Consider the following 17,783-nt stretch of genomic DNA (forward strand, 5'->3'; position numbering starts at 1 on the left):
TGTACACGGACGTATATCTCGTTTTTTTCGTGATGGTCAGCCAGTTTTTTTAAACTAATGTATTTCAATGGGAAGCATCTTTCGTGTTCACAGCACGATTCTTTCTGCCAGTTGGGCTGCAGCAGGAGGCTGTATACAGAATTGCTATTATTGGTATTTTTAGCCCTATAACCGCTGTTTTAATAAACATTTACTCACGAGATCTTATCACGGTTTATATGTATTTCTTTCAATGTTATTATTTTGGTCTTATTGCCAGGGAAGCTGGATTGCTTTGTTGTTTATTGATCTTTTTAAAATTATAACACTACATCTATCAACATTTATTTAGATGTTTTCATGGTATTAATTTCTTTATTTTAATAATATTATTTCGGTCTTATTACTGGTGAAATATTACAGTATGCTGTAAGACAGAACACTACGATATGATCCGAGCGGGGCGCATTCGAAGCCCATATCCCACAATGCAATGCGGGCATTCATATCAGAGAATTGGACAACGATCAGCGGGTCTTTAACACCAATATTGCTTCAATGTACATATTTAATCAGTGGTTTTGTCAGCAGCAACAACACGTTGCTCAGTTTTGTTCCAGTAAGTTATGCACCGTAATAATGTAAAAATCAGCGGAATCCTCTGCGTCTGTGTCCCACCCTGTGGGACTTATGAATTATTATCTTATCAAAATTGAAAGCAGGACTGTGGCTCATTCAAATTGATTCATAAAAGTTCATAAAAACACTTCAATGTCATTGTGTTTACTGTAAATCTACCAAACCCATTCCAGAGAACATTGAGCCTCCAATGTCACAAAAAACTTGTTGACCGTGTCAAGCTTTCTATCATCATAGTTGTAGTGTAGGCTATCCTGTCACATAAGGGCGTCATTAAAGTTACAGTGACAGTCAGAGTATCTAAAGCTTCAGCACTGTGATGTATTTCCGAGTGAAACAGAATAGGGGCATGAGGGATTTGACAGCCTGGTCTCACAGAATTCCGTGAAACGAACTGTTAACACCACATTACGTGGTGGTGGCACGGAATGTGTGAAAATTCCGTGTGGCCACCACGGAAAACAATGGCAATGTAAAGTCAATGAGAAGATGACCTAGCATTAAGGGCGACTATGGTAGTGAGTAGTATGAAAGCCCGAAAATCCGCGTAGGGAGGTTGGTTGGGGTGGTGGATAGGTCAAACACAGGACTGAAAACTGCGAGCTAACTGAGCTCGGTAGCCAGCTAGTTAGCATGCTATGTTAGTTAGTTAAAATGTTATTCAATTTGCTCACGAGGGCAGCTAGCTCTAACTACCTAGCAAACAACCTTAAGGGTAGCTTTGAATGCTAGCTAGTTATCTGGCTGGCAAGCTAACCTAACTTGTAAAATTACCTTTGAACACTTTCTAGTTTGTTACAGATAGCCTACTCTACAGAAATGCAGCTACAAGCTCTTCTGGCTGGTGATTCCTAGCGTAGCAGCATCTTATTATTTTTTTTTTTTTTGGTGCAGGGGGACTAGAATGACAAATGTTTTTTTGTACTTTGTCACATCCATTCGAACATCCTGACAAACTTTTTGGAAATATTAGCTGTAGCGCTGCTGTAATTGAACTTGAGTGACTAAGGTACTGCTATTAGTTGTGATGGATTAATGCTTTAAGATGTGATGGTGCAGCCCTGATGGCAAATGTGGGAATGACTGAGTGAATGAATCAACTTGAAGCAACTTGAATACAAAGAACTGTATACATGCTATAAGTGCAGTCTCATTCCCCAAAACTGCTGCCAGCCATTATGTGGATTCTATGTGTGACATTAAATGGGATTTTATGTGACATAGTCTTTGAAATAAAATTGGTATGAAGTGATCCATCAAAGACAGATATGTTGGACCAAATACAGTAGAAAGTCATTTCGGTGATATTTTCTCTTCACATAGTAGTGTTGACTCATAACTCTGTTAAGGGAAGTTCCCTGGCTGGGTTTACTGACTGTACACATATCTGTAAACACATAGAAAAGTAAATACTAAACACCTGGAGTGCCCTTTTGCTGAACAGCATTGAAGAAACTGGGGCAGACCTCCAGCAATGACCAGTTGGGAAATTAACAGAATTATTTAATTCTATTATTTCAAATAGTAAATAGCTAAATAAAATAAAACTCACAAGCATCTGACAAGTGTGAAAAAGAGGCACTGTGGCAGCAACTATGCTGGCTGTATAACAGGTTTGTGTGGGAGGTTAGAGAAAATTCTACAAACTGACTTCTTCTACATGACTACAACTAAGAACCAGTAATCAAATGGTTACTGAATGGAAACAGTTCTTCTGAAGATACAACTTTAGATGTTTTCATTTAATATAATTTATAATCTAAGTGAAGGGCATAAAGCAGAACTCACAAAATGAGAGGGAATGTTTGATGTCAGGTATCATTTAATTATGATGGAGCCAACAAATAGGAAATTTGAAATTTAAAATTAAACTAAACAAATTTAGAAAGAGCTTTCTCTTTGCCATTATTTATATATATATATATATATATATATATATATATTTGTAATATATAGGTACTTTCTGTAAAAAAAAAAACTTGAATCATGGCTGAATTTTCTATAAATTTTGTTGAATGTACCTGAGTGGGACTCAAAGAAGAAAAGCACAGAGTTAACTTTAAAGCTCTGATGACTCATTCTGAACTTTTAGATCTGACTTTGTGTACACATATACTATTGTGCATTATGTTTTCAATAATAACAGTGCCGAGATAAAGATACGATTAAGAAATGAAGGTCAACAACTGCCTCTATCTTTAGTACTTCTGCCTCTCATTTAACAAATCCATTCCAAGCGAACTGCAGGCTGCTTTCTTTTCTCTCAGAGGTGTGAATTATGACTGTCCAGTATGACCTGAGTGAACTGCAAAAAAGGTGTGTAACTGGCAGTGTCAAAGGCGGATGAACCAGTTTCCTTGTTTTATCTTACAACACTGTATAGTGAGCGTCTTCCTCTGAAGGAAAGACTGATGACCACAATTGGTAAACTGTACACACCCTTTTTGTGGGTTTATGCAAAAGCTTGAATTCACATGACTAACCATCTATTCCTCGAAATGCTCATCGATGAAGCATTAACCATTACCTTGAAAAAATAATCGTTACACCTTCTAGACTCCAAAATCAAGACTTATCAGTTCTCATCCTAACCCCCGTTTGGCACCACCAGTAGACTTTAAATCAGTTCAAGGAATTGATTCTCACAGTGAGACACATTATCCCAATATACCTCTTTCACAGAAGACATTTTGACCTGTCACAGCAGGAAAAGCACAACGGTGAATAATAAAATTAATGATGGCTGGATTTCCTTTAGCTGCAGTTTTGTGTTCATGTATTGTGCATGCTAGCACCGTGTCACACTGCCATGGCTCACTAAAGCCGTTGTTAATGTTATTAGTAACACCTGAGCTCATTTCCTGTAAAATGTCTTAAAGGGCCAGTTTGCCCCAAAAAAACACAAATAAATTCTATCACTTATAACTAGTGGTATCTAATTCTCAAATGTACATCATTGAGGTAAACCAACACATTCTCACTCCCATCTCGTAAAATACGGACGCTTGGTCAGGTGCCTTTGTCGTTGTTATTGACGCTAAAAGTCTCCTTTAGCACCATATAACGTGCTTTAACTAAACACGCTTGGTTGAGACTATTGCCGTCCCTTTTGACGCAGTTAGGTTAAGGAAAAGCTCGTGGGTGGGCTTACGTTTCCATGATTCGCGGGACCGGGACGGTTGAGTTTAATGAAAGGTGGGCTTACATTTTTGTGACTCGCGTGAAGAACGGGATGGTTGGGTTTAGGAAAAGGTCGTGGGTGGGCTTACGCTTCTGTGACACGCGGGAATAACGGGCCGGTTAAAGAAGAAAGCGCCTTCCGTGACATGCGGCAATAACGAGACGGTTAAAGACAACACGCGGGACATGAACCCCGGTCTCCTGGGTGAAAGTTCTGTGTTTGACACCACCCCAACCAGCCTCCCTATGCGGAATTTCCCCCTTACATACTACTCGCTAAACCCTGTGTAGATGCTGCTCTCCCCGGTACGTTCTACAAACATGCTGAAGGGCGCTTTTTTCGTTGCTTCAGATGCTGACAGCCACTGTCCAAACGTTCGTATTTTACGAGTTCGGAGAACGGGTTGAGTAAATGTAACTTGAGTTGTGATGCTCATAGCATAATTTTCTTTTTTTTAATAAACTTAAACAAGAGTAACCATGGTTACATATAATACATATAAAGGCAGGCTCATGTGACATATAAAATGTATTGATACATCATCGAGATATGACCAAGAAGCTTGTGTGCTGCAGGTAATATGTCAGCTCATTCCAGCTATATCTGCCCCTGTTGTCCATCTCGAAACCTTCATTATTTTTTTAATGTTTTTAATTATGAATTATAGGTCAGACGTGACTACACATGCATTACCTTAACCATGTTTGGAGGGTAATGGTAAATGGGTAAATTAGGACAAAAAATGCTTGTAGGATAGTATTATAAACATGCAGAAGTAGAGCATCATGTTTACGCACCACCTGCTGAGAATCACAGCACTGAACTGATTTTACACACACACACACACACACACACACACACACACACACACACACACACACGAAGAAGACTGAATCAGATTTTTTGAACAAAGCCTAAAAGAAATTGTCTGTTACCTGGCAACATGTTGCCTAAAGATATGCTTCCTATTGCACCTAATAGTGCCTCAAACTCACAAAATGTACCCCTAGCTTGTTGCTGACAAAGAATAAAAACATCACCGGTGAGTCATTTCGAGGGATTTTGGATGTCATAAGAAAATCAGGAAGTATCTCTTTACAGTAAGTAACAGTAGATCAAGTGTTCGAATGATATGCACTGAATAATGACAGCAGGCTTTTTGTGCTGGGAAGGCTGTGCAGCAGAGTTTACATAAATGATCATGACAGCCTGATAAGTATCAGCTAGCTATTGTGCCTTCGGTAATCATGTTAGTAGATCTTCTTATTAATCAACCACAAACACAAGAATCAAACATTAGACCCAATGTGGATCAGGCATATTTACACATAAGTAAACACAAACAGACATACAAATATCGGAAATATAGATTTCAACATGTCAGCATCTGGAAAGACTTCTAAGATTCAGAACTTTAAATGTCTAAAACCTGCATAGTTCACTTATCCTGGCATATTAGTTATATTTACTTTAAAAACATACATACAGAATGATTATCTAACATTTCTGTGTTCAGATTGCATAAACAGAGCTGCTATGTAGTGTTGTAGTATTCTTGTTTTATATTGTGCAGGTAGTGTCCTCTAGTGGCCATATCTAGATATTGCACTTTCACTATTTCAGTCAGAGCACGTCTGTAGAATCGATAAGTTAGATCCTTTTGATGACACACTGATTAATAACTCAACCACAGTCACTTTTTGATGAATTGCATATATTGATGTACATATACTGTATGTAAGCATCTCCAAAAACATATGCTACTGCCGCTTCTGTAATAATTGATGACAGTTAATAATAAAAACAATCTTTATGTTCTTTTGAGGGTCTTCACGCATGTAATGGCAATTTACATTTTTGCTGTTTAATTAATGGTAAATTACAGGTGTGTTGTTCTATTGCTTTAACATTTTACAGTTTCTGCCTTCAGCACAAATGTCTCTAAGTAGATGAGGTGTTAGTGCTCCTTGACCTTTGAATTACACAAGTTGCTATTCCCTGATAGTCAGAACTGGTTCAGACCAGACTTTTCTTCCCTCCCTTCCCTTTCAGCCTTATAGAAACTAGATAAGGATGCTGCTCTCCCAAAACTCTTTGTTCATTCTCTCAGACTCTCCTGATGAACTGAACCTTCTTTGCGCAAAGAATAAATACTTAAAAGACGTTGTTGAGTGAAGCCTTATTTCAGATCTCACCCTATGTATAAGAATTTCCACCACACACATGTGAGGCCTCTGGCAGGTTGCTGGCTCTCTCTGCCTGGTTGCCTCCAGCAGAATGCTTCATGTGGAGCACAGTGTACACACCTCTGACTGTGAACAGCAAGGAAATGGCAACAAAGAACGAGGCGTAGATCAGGAACTGAAAAGACATGAGAGGATTACTTGCACGGTGGATGATGACTTACAAATATATGAATTCATTCATCCAATCATTCTTTTTTGTCTCTGGTTTTCCCCTGTGTGTTCATTGAATGCCCTTTAAACAGCATCCTTTGTTTTTATTCAAAGGCTTTTTTTTAGCAGTACTCTTTTAATTGCCTATTTCATTTATTTATTCAAATGCTGTTTCCTCTCCTTTGTATTCATATTCTTCAATTTCTAACTCATTGTTAAAGCTCTTCATAACCCCAGTGTTAAAAAGTTCCTATAACTCAATCTTTAGTCTTGCATTGCCAGACCTTCCTCTACAGCGCTGCGGAGGAGGGTCTGGCTAGTCCACACAGCATTCCGGGATGGGAGAAAAACTTGTTCTGGTTTATTGGCATTTCTTTAAACCAATCACAATCATCTTGGGCGCCGTTAATGGATGGTAGGAGCAACCATCCCTCGAGAAGGAACTTGTTTTGGAGGAACATGTATGTTCGAAGGTTGTCTTAGTTGTGCAACAGAAAACTCAGATTGGACAGATAGTCTAGCTAGCTGTCTGAATTTACCCTGCAGAGATCTGAAGAGCAGTTAACCATAGTCCTCAGAAATCCACCGGAGTTTAAAATGCCAACACAAAGAAAGCGGAAGGCGACGGATAGCCAACAGAAATTATGGAACTTCCAGCGGAATTTCTGGGGGCACCTGAACAATCCCGGAAGTGAAACGTTGTCGATATAGACTATTCAATATTGTACTTACAATGTACAGTACATGGTAATAAGAATTAGCTCAAATCATTTCCTAAACTCATTGTATGATTTGTGAGTAGCCTACTGCCGTACCTGTGAGGTGATGGTAAGCTGCAGAGACTTGGTGCTAATGACGATGGCGGTGAGGACACTCTGGAGGACTGTGCCCACAAAACTGTTGATGCCGAATACCAACGCGTATCGCTCCCTATTCAGCGTCTTGGCTATCTGAAAACTGGGATATATATACATGAGATGCTAAACAGGAAAATGAAAGTGTGCTAATTTGTTAAGATTAATTCAGTTATTACTTATATTATTGTCAAGGGTTTATATGAAGGACATACAACAAAGGACAATCAAATATGGAAACAATGATGAATCAGAATAGGATTCATCATTGAACTTTATTAGGATTCATCCTCTGCGGACATGGATATCTGTTTCAAATTTCACGGTAATCCATCCAAAAATTGTCGAGACATTTCACCTAAAAGTTAAAATGAAAAAAAGGTGATCACTAAAGTCATTTATCCTCTGGGGGACCATGACGGCAATCTATCTTGAGATATTTCAGACTGGACCAACGTGATGGACCGACCATCCGTCAGAGTGACATTGCCATCCCTAGCTAAAAATTATTCGACTGAAATTTTTAATTTAGTCCCACACAGCATGGACAGTATAAACACATGTCTCAATAATAAAAAATAAAGGAAAATAACCCAGGTTGAAAACAACCAAAACATTATTTTACTGTTAGTGATGGATGTAATTGATTTATATCTTGCTCAGGGTGGACATTTTACACAATCTGAGTATTATGCATGGATGAATTACTGACTTACCCAAGAAATTACCCAAGAAAGTGCAGTAAAGCAATTCTGTCATTAACTGTGCTTCAACAACATTAAATAGGGTTAGAATAATTCTCAGCCCATAATGGTTCACAAGGCACATCTAGACTTGTTTAAAAAACAGAACATCTTGTGGCATCACATATTTAAATCCTACACAGTAGCTTTCTGCATCTGTTCACACTTATACACAGCATTTGTGAATTGTTGTGATGCTGACAAATCCATATTGCATTCTTACGTGCAGATGGTGGAGAGCTGCATGAAGACTGTTTTGAAGATGAAGAAGCACGTGTAGCTGATCCAGATGTTGTCAGTCAGATCCATTAAGAATAAAGCCCCAGCGATCAGGAACGTGAAACTCCCCAAGACCAATTCCCCCCACACAGCCCACTCCAGAGACATGTGTCCCACAGCAACAGTGGCTGCAGCTCCTAAAGGAAAACGCCATCACTATGAATCAGTGCATGGGGGGAATAAGGAGTAGCAAAACATGTAGTTGCAAAGAAAGACCTCAGAGACCAATGTACAAAAACTGTTTAGCTGATATCTTATTATTGGTCATATTTTTTGTGTTTGTTTTTTAATGTAGGCACAGAAATAAACTAATACAAGCAGATATCTCTATGTGCTCCTTCTATTTCTTTTAGCAATTTTGCCAGACATTCTAAAATCACCACAATACTCAAAATTAGAGAAATTAAGCTGCCACACAAACACAGTTATCTGGATGACAACAGAAACATTAAATGAGAGCATCCTGAACAACTAAAACACACAAAAATAAGTTTTGTCATTTAATGTCGACATTCGCTTTTTTCAAAGTTTTTTTCCGCTTTAACAAAATGAAAAAAAAGAAAATGTAATAAGGTTAGATAATGGTGTAAGGTATAAGATAATGTTACTCATATAGTTGTATTATATTTATTATGTGTGTATGGAATAATACAATATATATATATATATATATATATATATATATATATATATGTGTCATGTTGTGTAGGAGACTGTCCTCCACAGAAAAACGACTTTATAAGTTGTTTGTACAATCGATAATTATGACTCATATTTAGGTTTTTTGGGTCAAACAAACACAGGACTTCACCCTGGAGACTGGGGTTTGTGTCTCGTTTGAAAAGAAAAGTAAATGGCAATTTTTTATTTTACTTTACGGAATAAAAGGAACTACGTTACATGTGTAACCAGAAGTGAAGTAACGGTACAAATGGGTTAACCCTAACCCTAACCCTACTGATTTAAACCCAAATCACTTTTTTTCAACTTAACAAAGTAGTTTTGTTGCCAAAACCTAAGCAAACTGCAACAGTTATGTTTAGATGTGAGGATGGAAAGCGCTCCTGTGGGTCGTATTTCTTGCCAACGCTAGGGCCGTTAATTTATGAAACGCTACGGGTCGTAATAGAAGGTAGGAATAAACAACCTATATAGTCATATGGTTTAAAGGACGTGTTGGTTGTGTGATGCGTGTCTTGTTTTGCAGCTTGTCTGCGAGAAATAAAACAAAAGCACTTGTAAAGTTGAAATTCACCAATGAAATTCACTTTTGTAATTTTGTTTCACACAGCAATATATTCAGCAACTTTGTCTTTGTTGTATCACAAAGTCTCTCAGAATCACTTTTTAAAGGGACATTCTATCATTAATACATGAAACTATGACAATGTTTAGTAGCAGGAAAACACATGATAGATAGAATTCCTCTCTGATACTGATCCAACATTAAACTAGTTAAACTCTGAGCAGGTAACAATCATTTAGCAAAAAGTGATGTTTCTCATTTCAGCCACAGGGTGGCACAATGCAGCCCTAATATATATATATATATATATATATATATATATATATGTGAGGTGAGTTTAAATAGGAAAACTCTGAGTCCTCAGAGACTTAGATCTATTCACCCAGAGCTCTTTATCCACTAGAATATAAAGAGATGCTTGATATAATTGCTTCACTCATTTAAATGTGTACATTTCCTTTGAGTCCTTGTCCATTCGGTCAATCAGTGCTAATAGTCTAACATGGACACCACCCAGGCCTGGGTGTATTTAAATAATATTTTAACAACCCCAATGGCTCTGATTAGCAGAGGGGGGGCAAATGGAGACCGAATAATTAGACCAGTTTCCAAAGCAGTGACACAATTGGAGGCTTAGCGGAGTCAGCCGGAGCCAGCGGTACAGCTCCATAGAGAGAGATCAATAATGCAGCTGGGCTCTACAGTATGTTGAAAGAGCAGGGGTGCCTGCTCAATACCAAATTGTTGCTCATATCTCAGTTTATTTCGATAAGTGCTACTGACTCTATATTTTTTATAATGTATGAGACAGCAGTGTTGTAGTCCAATGTATTCTAGTGGGTATACTGTAATGTATATATATATATATATATATATATATATATAGGCCAGAATTTGCCTTCTTTCAACTTCATTTCCTGTATTCCTGTACACTGTTATGGACCAATGTACGGTGGAAATACCATTATTTAGCCTATGTGAAGAAGAAAAACACAGATGACAATTCAAAATATATCAAAAATATAATGGAAAGTATGTTGTTGCGTGTCATTGGGCATTTTTATGTGGGTATATGGAAATCCTGAAGCTTTCTTAGTGGGTATACTGCTTATACCTGCGTACCATGTAGACTACACCACTGTGTGACAGCAAGAGGTCCTAAAGAGATCTTAAAGTTAGGGGATCATCATTGTCATTAGGATTCATCCACTAGGAACCATGAATATCAGTACCAAATCCCAAAGCAACCTATTACAAAATTAGGATTTTTTTAGTCTGGACCAAAGAAGTGGACAGACTGACTGACATGGCCATCCATAGAGCCTTGCCAAGCCCGCTAGTGTGGCTAAAAAAATAAAGGTCAAAATCAATAGTGAAGCTATCCTGATTTTTATTCCCTTGTATGGTTAGAGCTCCAAAAACACTGCATTCTATTTCCCATGATGCAACTCAATAGCATCTTTTGTATGACCTTGCCTCTAAATGCCAACCTCTTTTTAACTCTATGCCCCCAGATTGTAACGCAGGCTTTCTGTTAAAATGTCTTCAAGCCCAACTTGTGTTAACCCATATGACATCATTAGTTTCACTGTGACATTATCCGGTTCTCCAGTTTCGAAGGTTCAAACACAAGCTGCATGCAGGTCCCACTGCTTATGAACCATTTTGTAATGTGTGTGGCATAGATGAGGACAAATTTGTGACCTCACGCTGTTTTTGGCTTTTCACGCTGATTAGATAACAGAACTATTTGAATTTGCACGCCTTGGGCTCCAGTGTGTGGTCTGAATTTAAACAGAAATGCATTCAGCAAGTTTCCTGCCAAATTAAATGAAAAACCTTGGACATCCCTGACCTGGGGAAGGGAATGTCCTGACTGAGACTATGTCCTAAATACATTATCCATTGGCTTAAATATATGTTTGAAGTGTAAATGATTCGTAATTACTGTTTGAGGCCATAGATACATAGATGGGTGAGGTGCCCTGTAACTACTCTCCTTGAAAAGCATACTGTACAAAACAATACAACTGAACAAAACTTTGTTCTGCCTACACATTTTTTTTTTTTATCTTAATCCTAATGAGTTACTAAGATGTTGTGTTGTGTTCAAGCTCCAGGACATACAGTTATTAATAAGCTAAGAAAATAGTAAATTATGTTGTGCTTTTCTACCATATTTTATCATCCGGGTAATCCATATTCATATTTTCCCTATCGGTTTCCACCAAGTTCTTTCCTCAGGGATGTTTTCTAAGCGTGGAACAGAGGACAATACAATAGGAATCTTTGGGGAAATATCAGCCATAGGGCCCTACAGCTTGACTGCATGTTGGGCCGAACCATTTACAAGTGAAAGGCATACAGCTGGATGTGGTTTACACAGAGTAATTGCCTTTGGCTTCTGGGGAATACAGGAATGTATCAGTACTATAATCAATAAAAGTGTACTGGCTGGATGGCAGCAGCTGCTATACCCATCTGGGGATGAGAGCAAGCAATTAAATAGTCTAATTAATGCTGCTCTTATTGTCTGCTGTACTTTAGGGGTTGTGAAATACTGATAATAGAAAGGGATTGTGTTTTCTTTCTGTCTGTTTATTCAATTATTTTCTGTAGTGGAATATGTATAACAACCATAAGCTTTGAAGAAAATGTTTGGACAAACAAAATCCACCTACCACCATGTCTAAAGCTCAATATATAAGACGTTATTTCTCATTTGTTCAATTCGCACAGAAACCAAAGAGTAGAAACGGCTTTACTGAGAGTTATGTGCTGGGCTATTTCTTGGCAGGGAGCAGTAACTTCAAAGACTCGTCATCACCATTAGGTTTCCAGGCAACCAGTGGAGACTGTTACTAAGGCCCAAGCACTGAAAACGTTGGCAAAGGCCCTATTGAAACTGAAGGAATTATTATTACGTGCAATCAATTGCATTTTTGATTATTTTTTATCATTGGCACGTCACTTTAATATCTCATGAATCGTTACATGTAGAGTCTTGTGTGAGGCATCATTGCACTCAGCAGAGACATTCCATTTTCATTGGTGACTGTTTGCCCCTCCCCCTATACTTGGTACAACATTTGCAATACACCATTTTCAACGCCCCACACTCCACGCAGGATATAAAGGTTAACTTGTGTGCACAGTGTCAACACAAAAATGCAAGGCCGCGTCGGCTGGCGTCCCGCAAAAAACCCTGACACGCATAAAGGTGCGAGGCCTGTACATCGCTGCTTGCAGCTTTGATTATTAATTATTATGTTATTGGAATATTATAACTCCAATCCAATCCAACTTTATTTATAAAGCACATTTAAAACAACCAGGTTGACCAAAGTGCTGGACATTGACATGATTATAAACACGCAAGTAACAAAACAAACATTTAAAACAAATAACAGACTAGAAAAATAAATTGCAGAATACAGAATACAACTCTCAAGAAGGTTTGCAGGCCAATGAATAAAAGTGAGTTTTAAGTCGTGATTTAAAAATGTGAAGGCTGGGGGCCAATCTGACATTCAGAGGCAATTCATTCCAAAGCCTTGGGGCCACGACTGAGAACGCTCGATCTCCCCTATTTTTGATATATAACTGATGCATTAAGCATAATCTTAATGTTCTAGCAGGTTGAAGTGGTGCTGATAATGCTGCATTAGTTACCTGACAATGTGCTGATGCTGTCTACCCCTCCATTGTAGGCAGTGAAGTTGTGGGGCTGCATATAAATCCAGAGCAGCTGGACGTACTCTGTAACCTGGTAAAAGCCACATGTCCCTGTAGCTGACCATATGCAGAAGAAGAGCACAGCCACAGAGGAATAACATTCCTTACAGTCCAATGCAAGCCTTCTGAACATCCTCCCAACATGCTTGGCAGCTGTCTTCACCCACATGAAAAAGTATTGGCTTTCAGAGTCTTGACTGTCTTCGCCTGAGCTTCTCTGTTGTACAGAATCTGTTCCCCTAAGAAATAAACTAGTCTGAGGCCTGGGAAGGAAAAAGGAGGTCATCAGTGCTACCGAGACAGAGATGAGAGTGATGAAAGCTAAGCAAAACAAAGACACCCCACCCACAGACACTAGCAGTTGACCCAGCAGAGCCCCCACAGCGTAGCCAAGCAGTATGGCCCCTTTGACATAACTGGTCACTTTCTGATAGTAGCTGGTTTGCACCACACTGTAAATGTAGGAGAAATAGGCCACATCTGCTGCCGTGGCAATGCTGTAGCTGAAGAAGGCCCACTGAGCCGAGTGGACCCCCGAGCCAACTAGCACCAGCAGAAACGCGGTGACATAGCAGAGCCCCTGGAGGATGATTACAGGCTTGTACCTGAGGAAGTCTGTCACCAGGAGGACTGGGACGAGGAGAATCAGGCTGGAGTAAGTCCACACAGGATACACCTGTCTGGTCACCTGGATATACAGGAAGGCAGACAAAGACCTAATTATCTTTTAGAAAAATTATTCCTAACTGCTGACTGCAAGAGTATCTGAGAAACATGATGGCAGCAGCACACCAGATGCTGTTCTATCTCTATTCACTGTCAATGAAAAATGACTTATGCATGTACACGATGTAACAGGAAGCGGCATGGGTGACGGCTCATAATGTGACAACTTGATAAATTTTATGCAAATAAACACAACAGCTCCAGCTTGAAAGTCATGTCCCTTTAAGCATAACTATGGATCTTAAATTGCTGTTCCCATTAAGATGTTTTTTGTGTTCCACTTTGGCTTTGACTGAAATCATTTTCAAAGATGCTTTTTTATGGCAGACACGATTTCAAAAATACAGGTCAAAATTGATGGTGAAGCTATGCTGATTTTCATTCCCTAGAATGGTTCAAGCTCCAAAAACACTGCATTCTATTTCCCATGATGCAACTCAATAGCACCTTTTGTATGACCTTGCCTCTAAATGCCTTTTACTTGAAGTGCTCTAAAATATATTATTTTCTGGTTATTTGCAATTTCAAATCTTAAGAATTACCTTGAGGAAATTTTTTTTTTAATATTGAGGAACATGGCATATCAAAATTGGACTATACCAAAAATGATAACTGAACTTTAAATAATGTTGAGATATTGATTCATCTTTCCCCAGAGTACAAATCCTAATTACTTTGGTGCCCCCTTAATGTTCTTAGTGCTACCATGCAGTCAAACTTTCCTCTTGACCAGCACTTTTGTAGCATTGTTGTTGGGGTAACTTTATTCAGTTTTGCCCTCATCATAGCTAGATATAGTTAACTGAACGTTTTTCACATTGATTAAGCAAATGTGCATTTTAATAGAGATGCTTGAATTTGAGCAAAAAACGTACATTTAGGAGAGAAACTGGAGAGAAAGACTTCAGAGATCAGTACGGGTGTAGCTAGCTAGCAGCTACCGCTAAAGTCTGCACAGTGAAGACATGGCGTGTTTGTGGTGAATAAACACGTAAACTGCAAAAACACTCAAGTATTCATTCTGTAAAGAAAAGTTAGGCAGAAATCAGTGTTGGTAAGTACGTATTCAGTCTAAATGCACCTTAAGACCACAGGTTGTGAAAACAGGAATATACAGTATCATGTTGGTAGTAGTCTTTCCTGAAACACCTAATATATACTTTGAGCATAATTTACTCACTCTAGTATCAAATGTACTTTATGGTTGGAACAGGAAATTCTATTTATGGGGTCTGTATGTTGTTCACAAACTTAGTACATTTCTACAACTTCATATGAAATCTGGAAAAGCCACTCAGGACCACAAGTCTAAAAAGTTATTTGCATCATACATGGTTGAGCATGAAATGAGTACACCTTGAGAGTACCTGCCATCATTTGCATGAACAAAGTGCCTTGTGCATCACAAAGTGATTGTCATTGCAGAGGTGTGAAGGACCCCTATTTAGTTTCTTCTTGATGCCACCATGCGAGGCGTGATACTGCTCCTGTTCTCCTCAGTCGCCTCCAAAAGCTTTGAATTCACTCGTGTAAACAGGAAAGCTCTGCTTATGTTAGTCTTGTTTATGCTTACATCACTTTGCTCCAGCTGCACAATATTCTTCTTGAGATGAAATGTTAAATGATTAACGAAACATGTGATTGCTTTACTTCAAACGGGTAGTCTTAACAACCTCAAGTATTTGACACATTTGCCCTTTGGGACAGAAGAATGATGGCAGTAATGTTAATTAGTCAGTTAGTCATTTTATTTGGTCCAGAAAAGGACAAACACTTGTACAGTATATTCTTGGTCAGCATAGGGGGAATTCTACTTATTTTAGTGACCTTCTGAGCCTTATTTTCATGCCACCATTAGATCAAACTTTCCCCTTGACTAACATTTTGTGGAATAATTGTAATCAATTGTAATGATAATGGTGAAATTCAGTAATGATGCTGTGGGTATTCTAAATCCCCAGAGAATAAATGAGATACTTTTGGTAGCTCGATCTTTCCTCTACTGCCACACTCTGGACACAATTCACAATTTTAACCCCATTAAGAATGAGGCTGATTACAATTCCCTTAATTTCACCAAAGATCCATGAAAAAGCCTCTATGGGTTTAAACAGAGCAGTGTGTTATGGTATGGAGCTGATGCACACAATAACGAGTCATACTGTTCTGATCATCAAACAAGCTGATTGGTTGATCCAACTCCTGTCAGGAGACAGGTACAAAACATAAAGGAAGAAATACGTAAATGTTATGTTAAAAATTGTTATTAAGTATTCACGAAACAGGCAAGCTAATGTCTGCAAACGACCCCCATGACCACACAAGTCTACAACAACAGCCAAATCACCAATATATAGTTTGTCCGTGTTGTGGCACGTAATGAACACTGCAGCCATTAGGGGCTGATACTGGAGCTATTGTGCTTTTGATTTTTTGGAAGGATGAAAGGAAAGCTAAAAAAGCCAATGGCCAAAAATCTTTCTTCAAGGTTATTGGAAGGTGTTGTACAAAATATCATCTCCAATTAAAACTGACAGTTTACTAAAGGCTTAATACTTCAGAAGCATGGCCATCTGAATGCCACTGAAATGATAAACAGAATAGTAATATGTCATAATGGCATGGATATTGGTGGAGATGGTATATAAATATATTGACTTTTATGAGCATACATGAACAAGTATACCTTAAAACCTAAACATTCATTATTGTGATTCATACTTTATATTCATGACTTAATTTACATGATTCATAGTATGTACATAAATACAAAAACTGAGCATATCTACTAAACTAAGGCGTCCATCATTGTACAGCAGTCACATATCTAATTTCATAGCTCAGTACCTCACCTGCTCGGTGGTGAGATTCTTGTAAGTTCCCGTGAGAAACTCTGTCATGAAGGGCTCTATAGGCCTCATCATGGAGCAGAATCCATAGATGCAGAGCGGCACAGTGGGGCCCACCCAACCAGCATGGCAGGGCATATAATGGCCTGCCCAGCAAGGCCTGCTGCCACACTCCCCGCTCCAGCAAAAACCCATCGTTCCTCTTCGGCTCCCCTGGGACATCTCGCTGTGTCCGTCGAGAGCACAGTCTAATTTAGGCAGTTTAATCTGTTGAGCTATGGAAGCCACAGATAAGGCCAAGGTGAGACTGACTGTGAACACCGAGTCACCTGCTTTGCCATTGTTGTTTCTCTCCTCTGAAGTTTTCCTGGCTACAGCAAGACAGAAAAAATATGAGGCTGTGAGTGAGGATATATTAAGATGAAATATGAGGTGGTGAGTCCCAGGGGCTCCAGCAGGTTATAATAAATACTGTCTCCTCCTCTGTCTTTATACAAAACACCTTCATTCCTGCATATATTGAGGAAGGGGTGGAAGTCAAGCCGAGGAATATGTATAAGTGTGTGTTTCAGTGCAGGTGTACACACCACCATGCTGAACCACACACACAGCGTGGACATACTGTGTGCCTGTTTAGTATCTGACACCATTAGCCAGCAGAGTCCAAAACCAAACAATATAAGTGATACATGTAATGTTTCAACTGTTTTAATCAAAGAAATAATAGATAATAAAAAACTATAATTTTACAAAATACCTAATACAGCTTCTTCAGGCTGCTAAAAAAAAGGGTCATGTACTTCTACAAATATCACTCAGCTCCAAATTAAGTAGTAGATCTGATTAAATGATCTTAACATTCAACGTTTTGTCTTTGTGACATAAATATGTCATAAATAACAAGTTCATAACTTTAACGACAGTTTTGGTGTTTGCAGGGTGGCTTGGCAGTGAATTCTTAATACTTCGAGAAAGAATTAAGCAAGGCAATCATTCCCTGAGATGAGAATTATTGTAGTCTGCAATTTAAAATATCCAACGGCGAATTATGACTCACCAGTGGGGTGTCAACAGAAAGCTCTGCCTCAGCTCAAACTGTCAGACTGTCGCCATGACTTAATTTTCAACATCAAGGTCACCAGAGAGTAAAATATTA

The 17,783-nt window shown here is 38.7% G+C and overlaps 1 protein-coding gene across 1 annotated transcript; it reads right to left on the reverse strand.

The window, feature by feature from the left end:
- Positions 1 to 5,995: 5,995 nt before the first annotated feature.
- On the reverse strand, positions 5,996 to 16,815 carry LOC116038122 (thiamine transporter 1-like). The gene is made up of 5 exons (XM_031282326.1): positions 16,631 to 16,815; positions 12,990 to 13,740; positions 8,016 to 8,208; positions 7,011 to 7,152; positions 5,996 to 6,160 (listed from the first exon to the last, which is right to left on the reverse strand). The coding sequence occupies exons 1-5, from the start codon at positions 16,763 to 16,765 to the stop codon at positions 5,996 to 5,998; spliced, it is 1,386 nt and encodes a 461-aa protein (XP_031138186.1). The 5' UTR covers positions 16,766 to 16,815.
- Between the last annotated feature and the right edge of the window lie 968 nt (positions 16,816 to 17,783).

Source organism: Sander lucioperca, chromosome 11 (assembly GCF_008315115.2).
Source record: "Sander lucioperca isolate FBNREF2018 chromosome 11, SLUC_FBN_1.2, whole genome shotgun sequence".
Lineage (NCBI taxonomy): Eukaryota > Metazoa > Chordata > Actinopteri > Perciformes > Percidae > Sander > Sander lucioperca.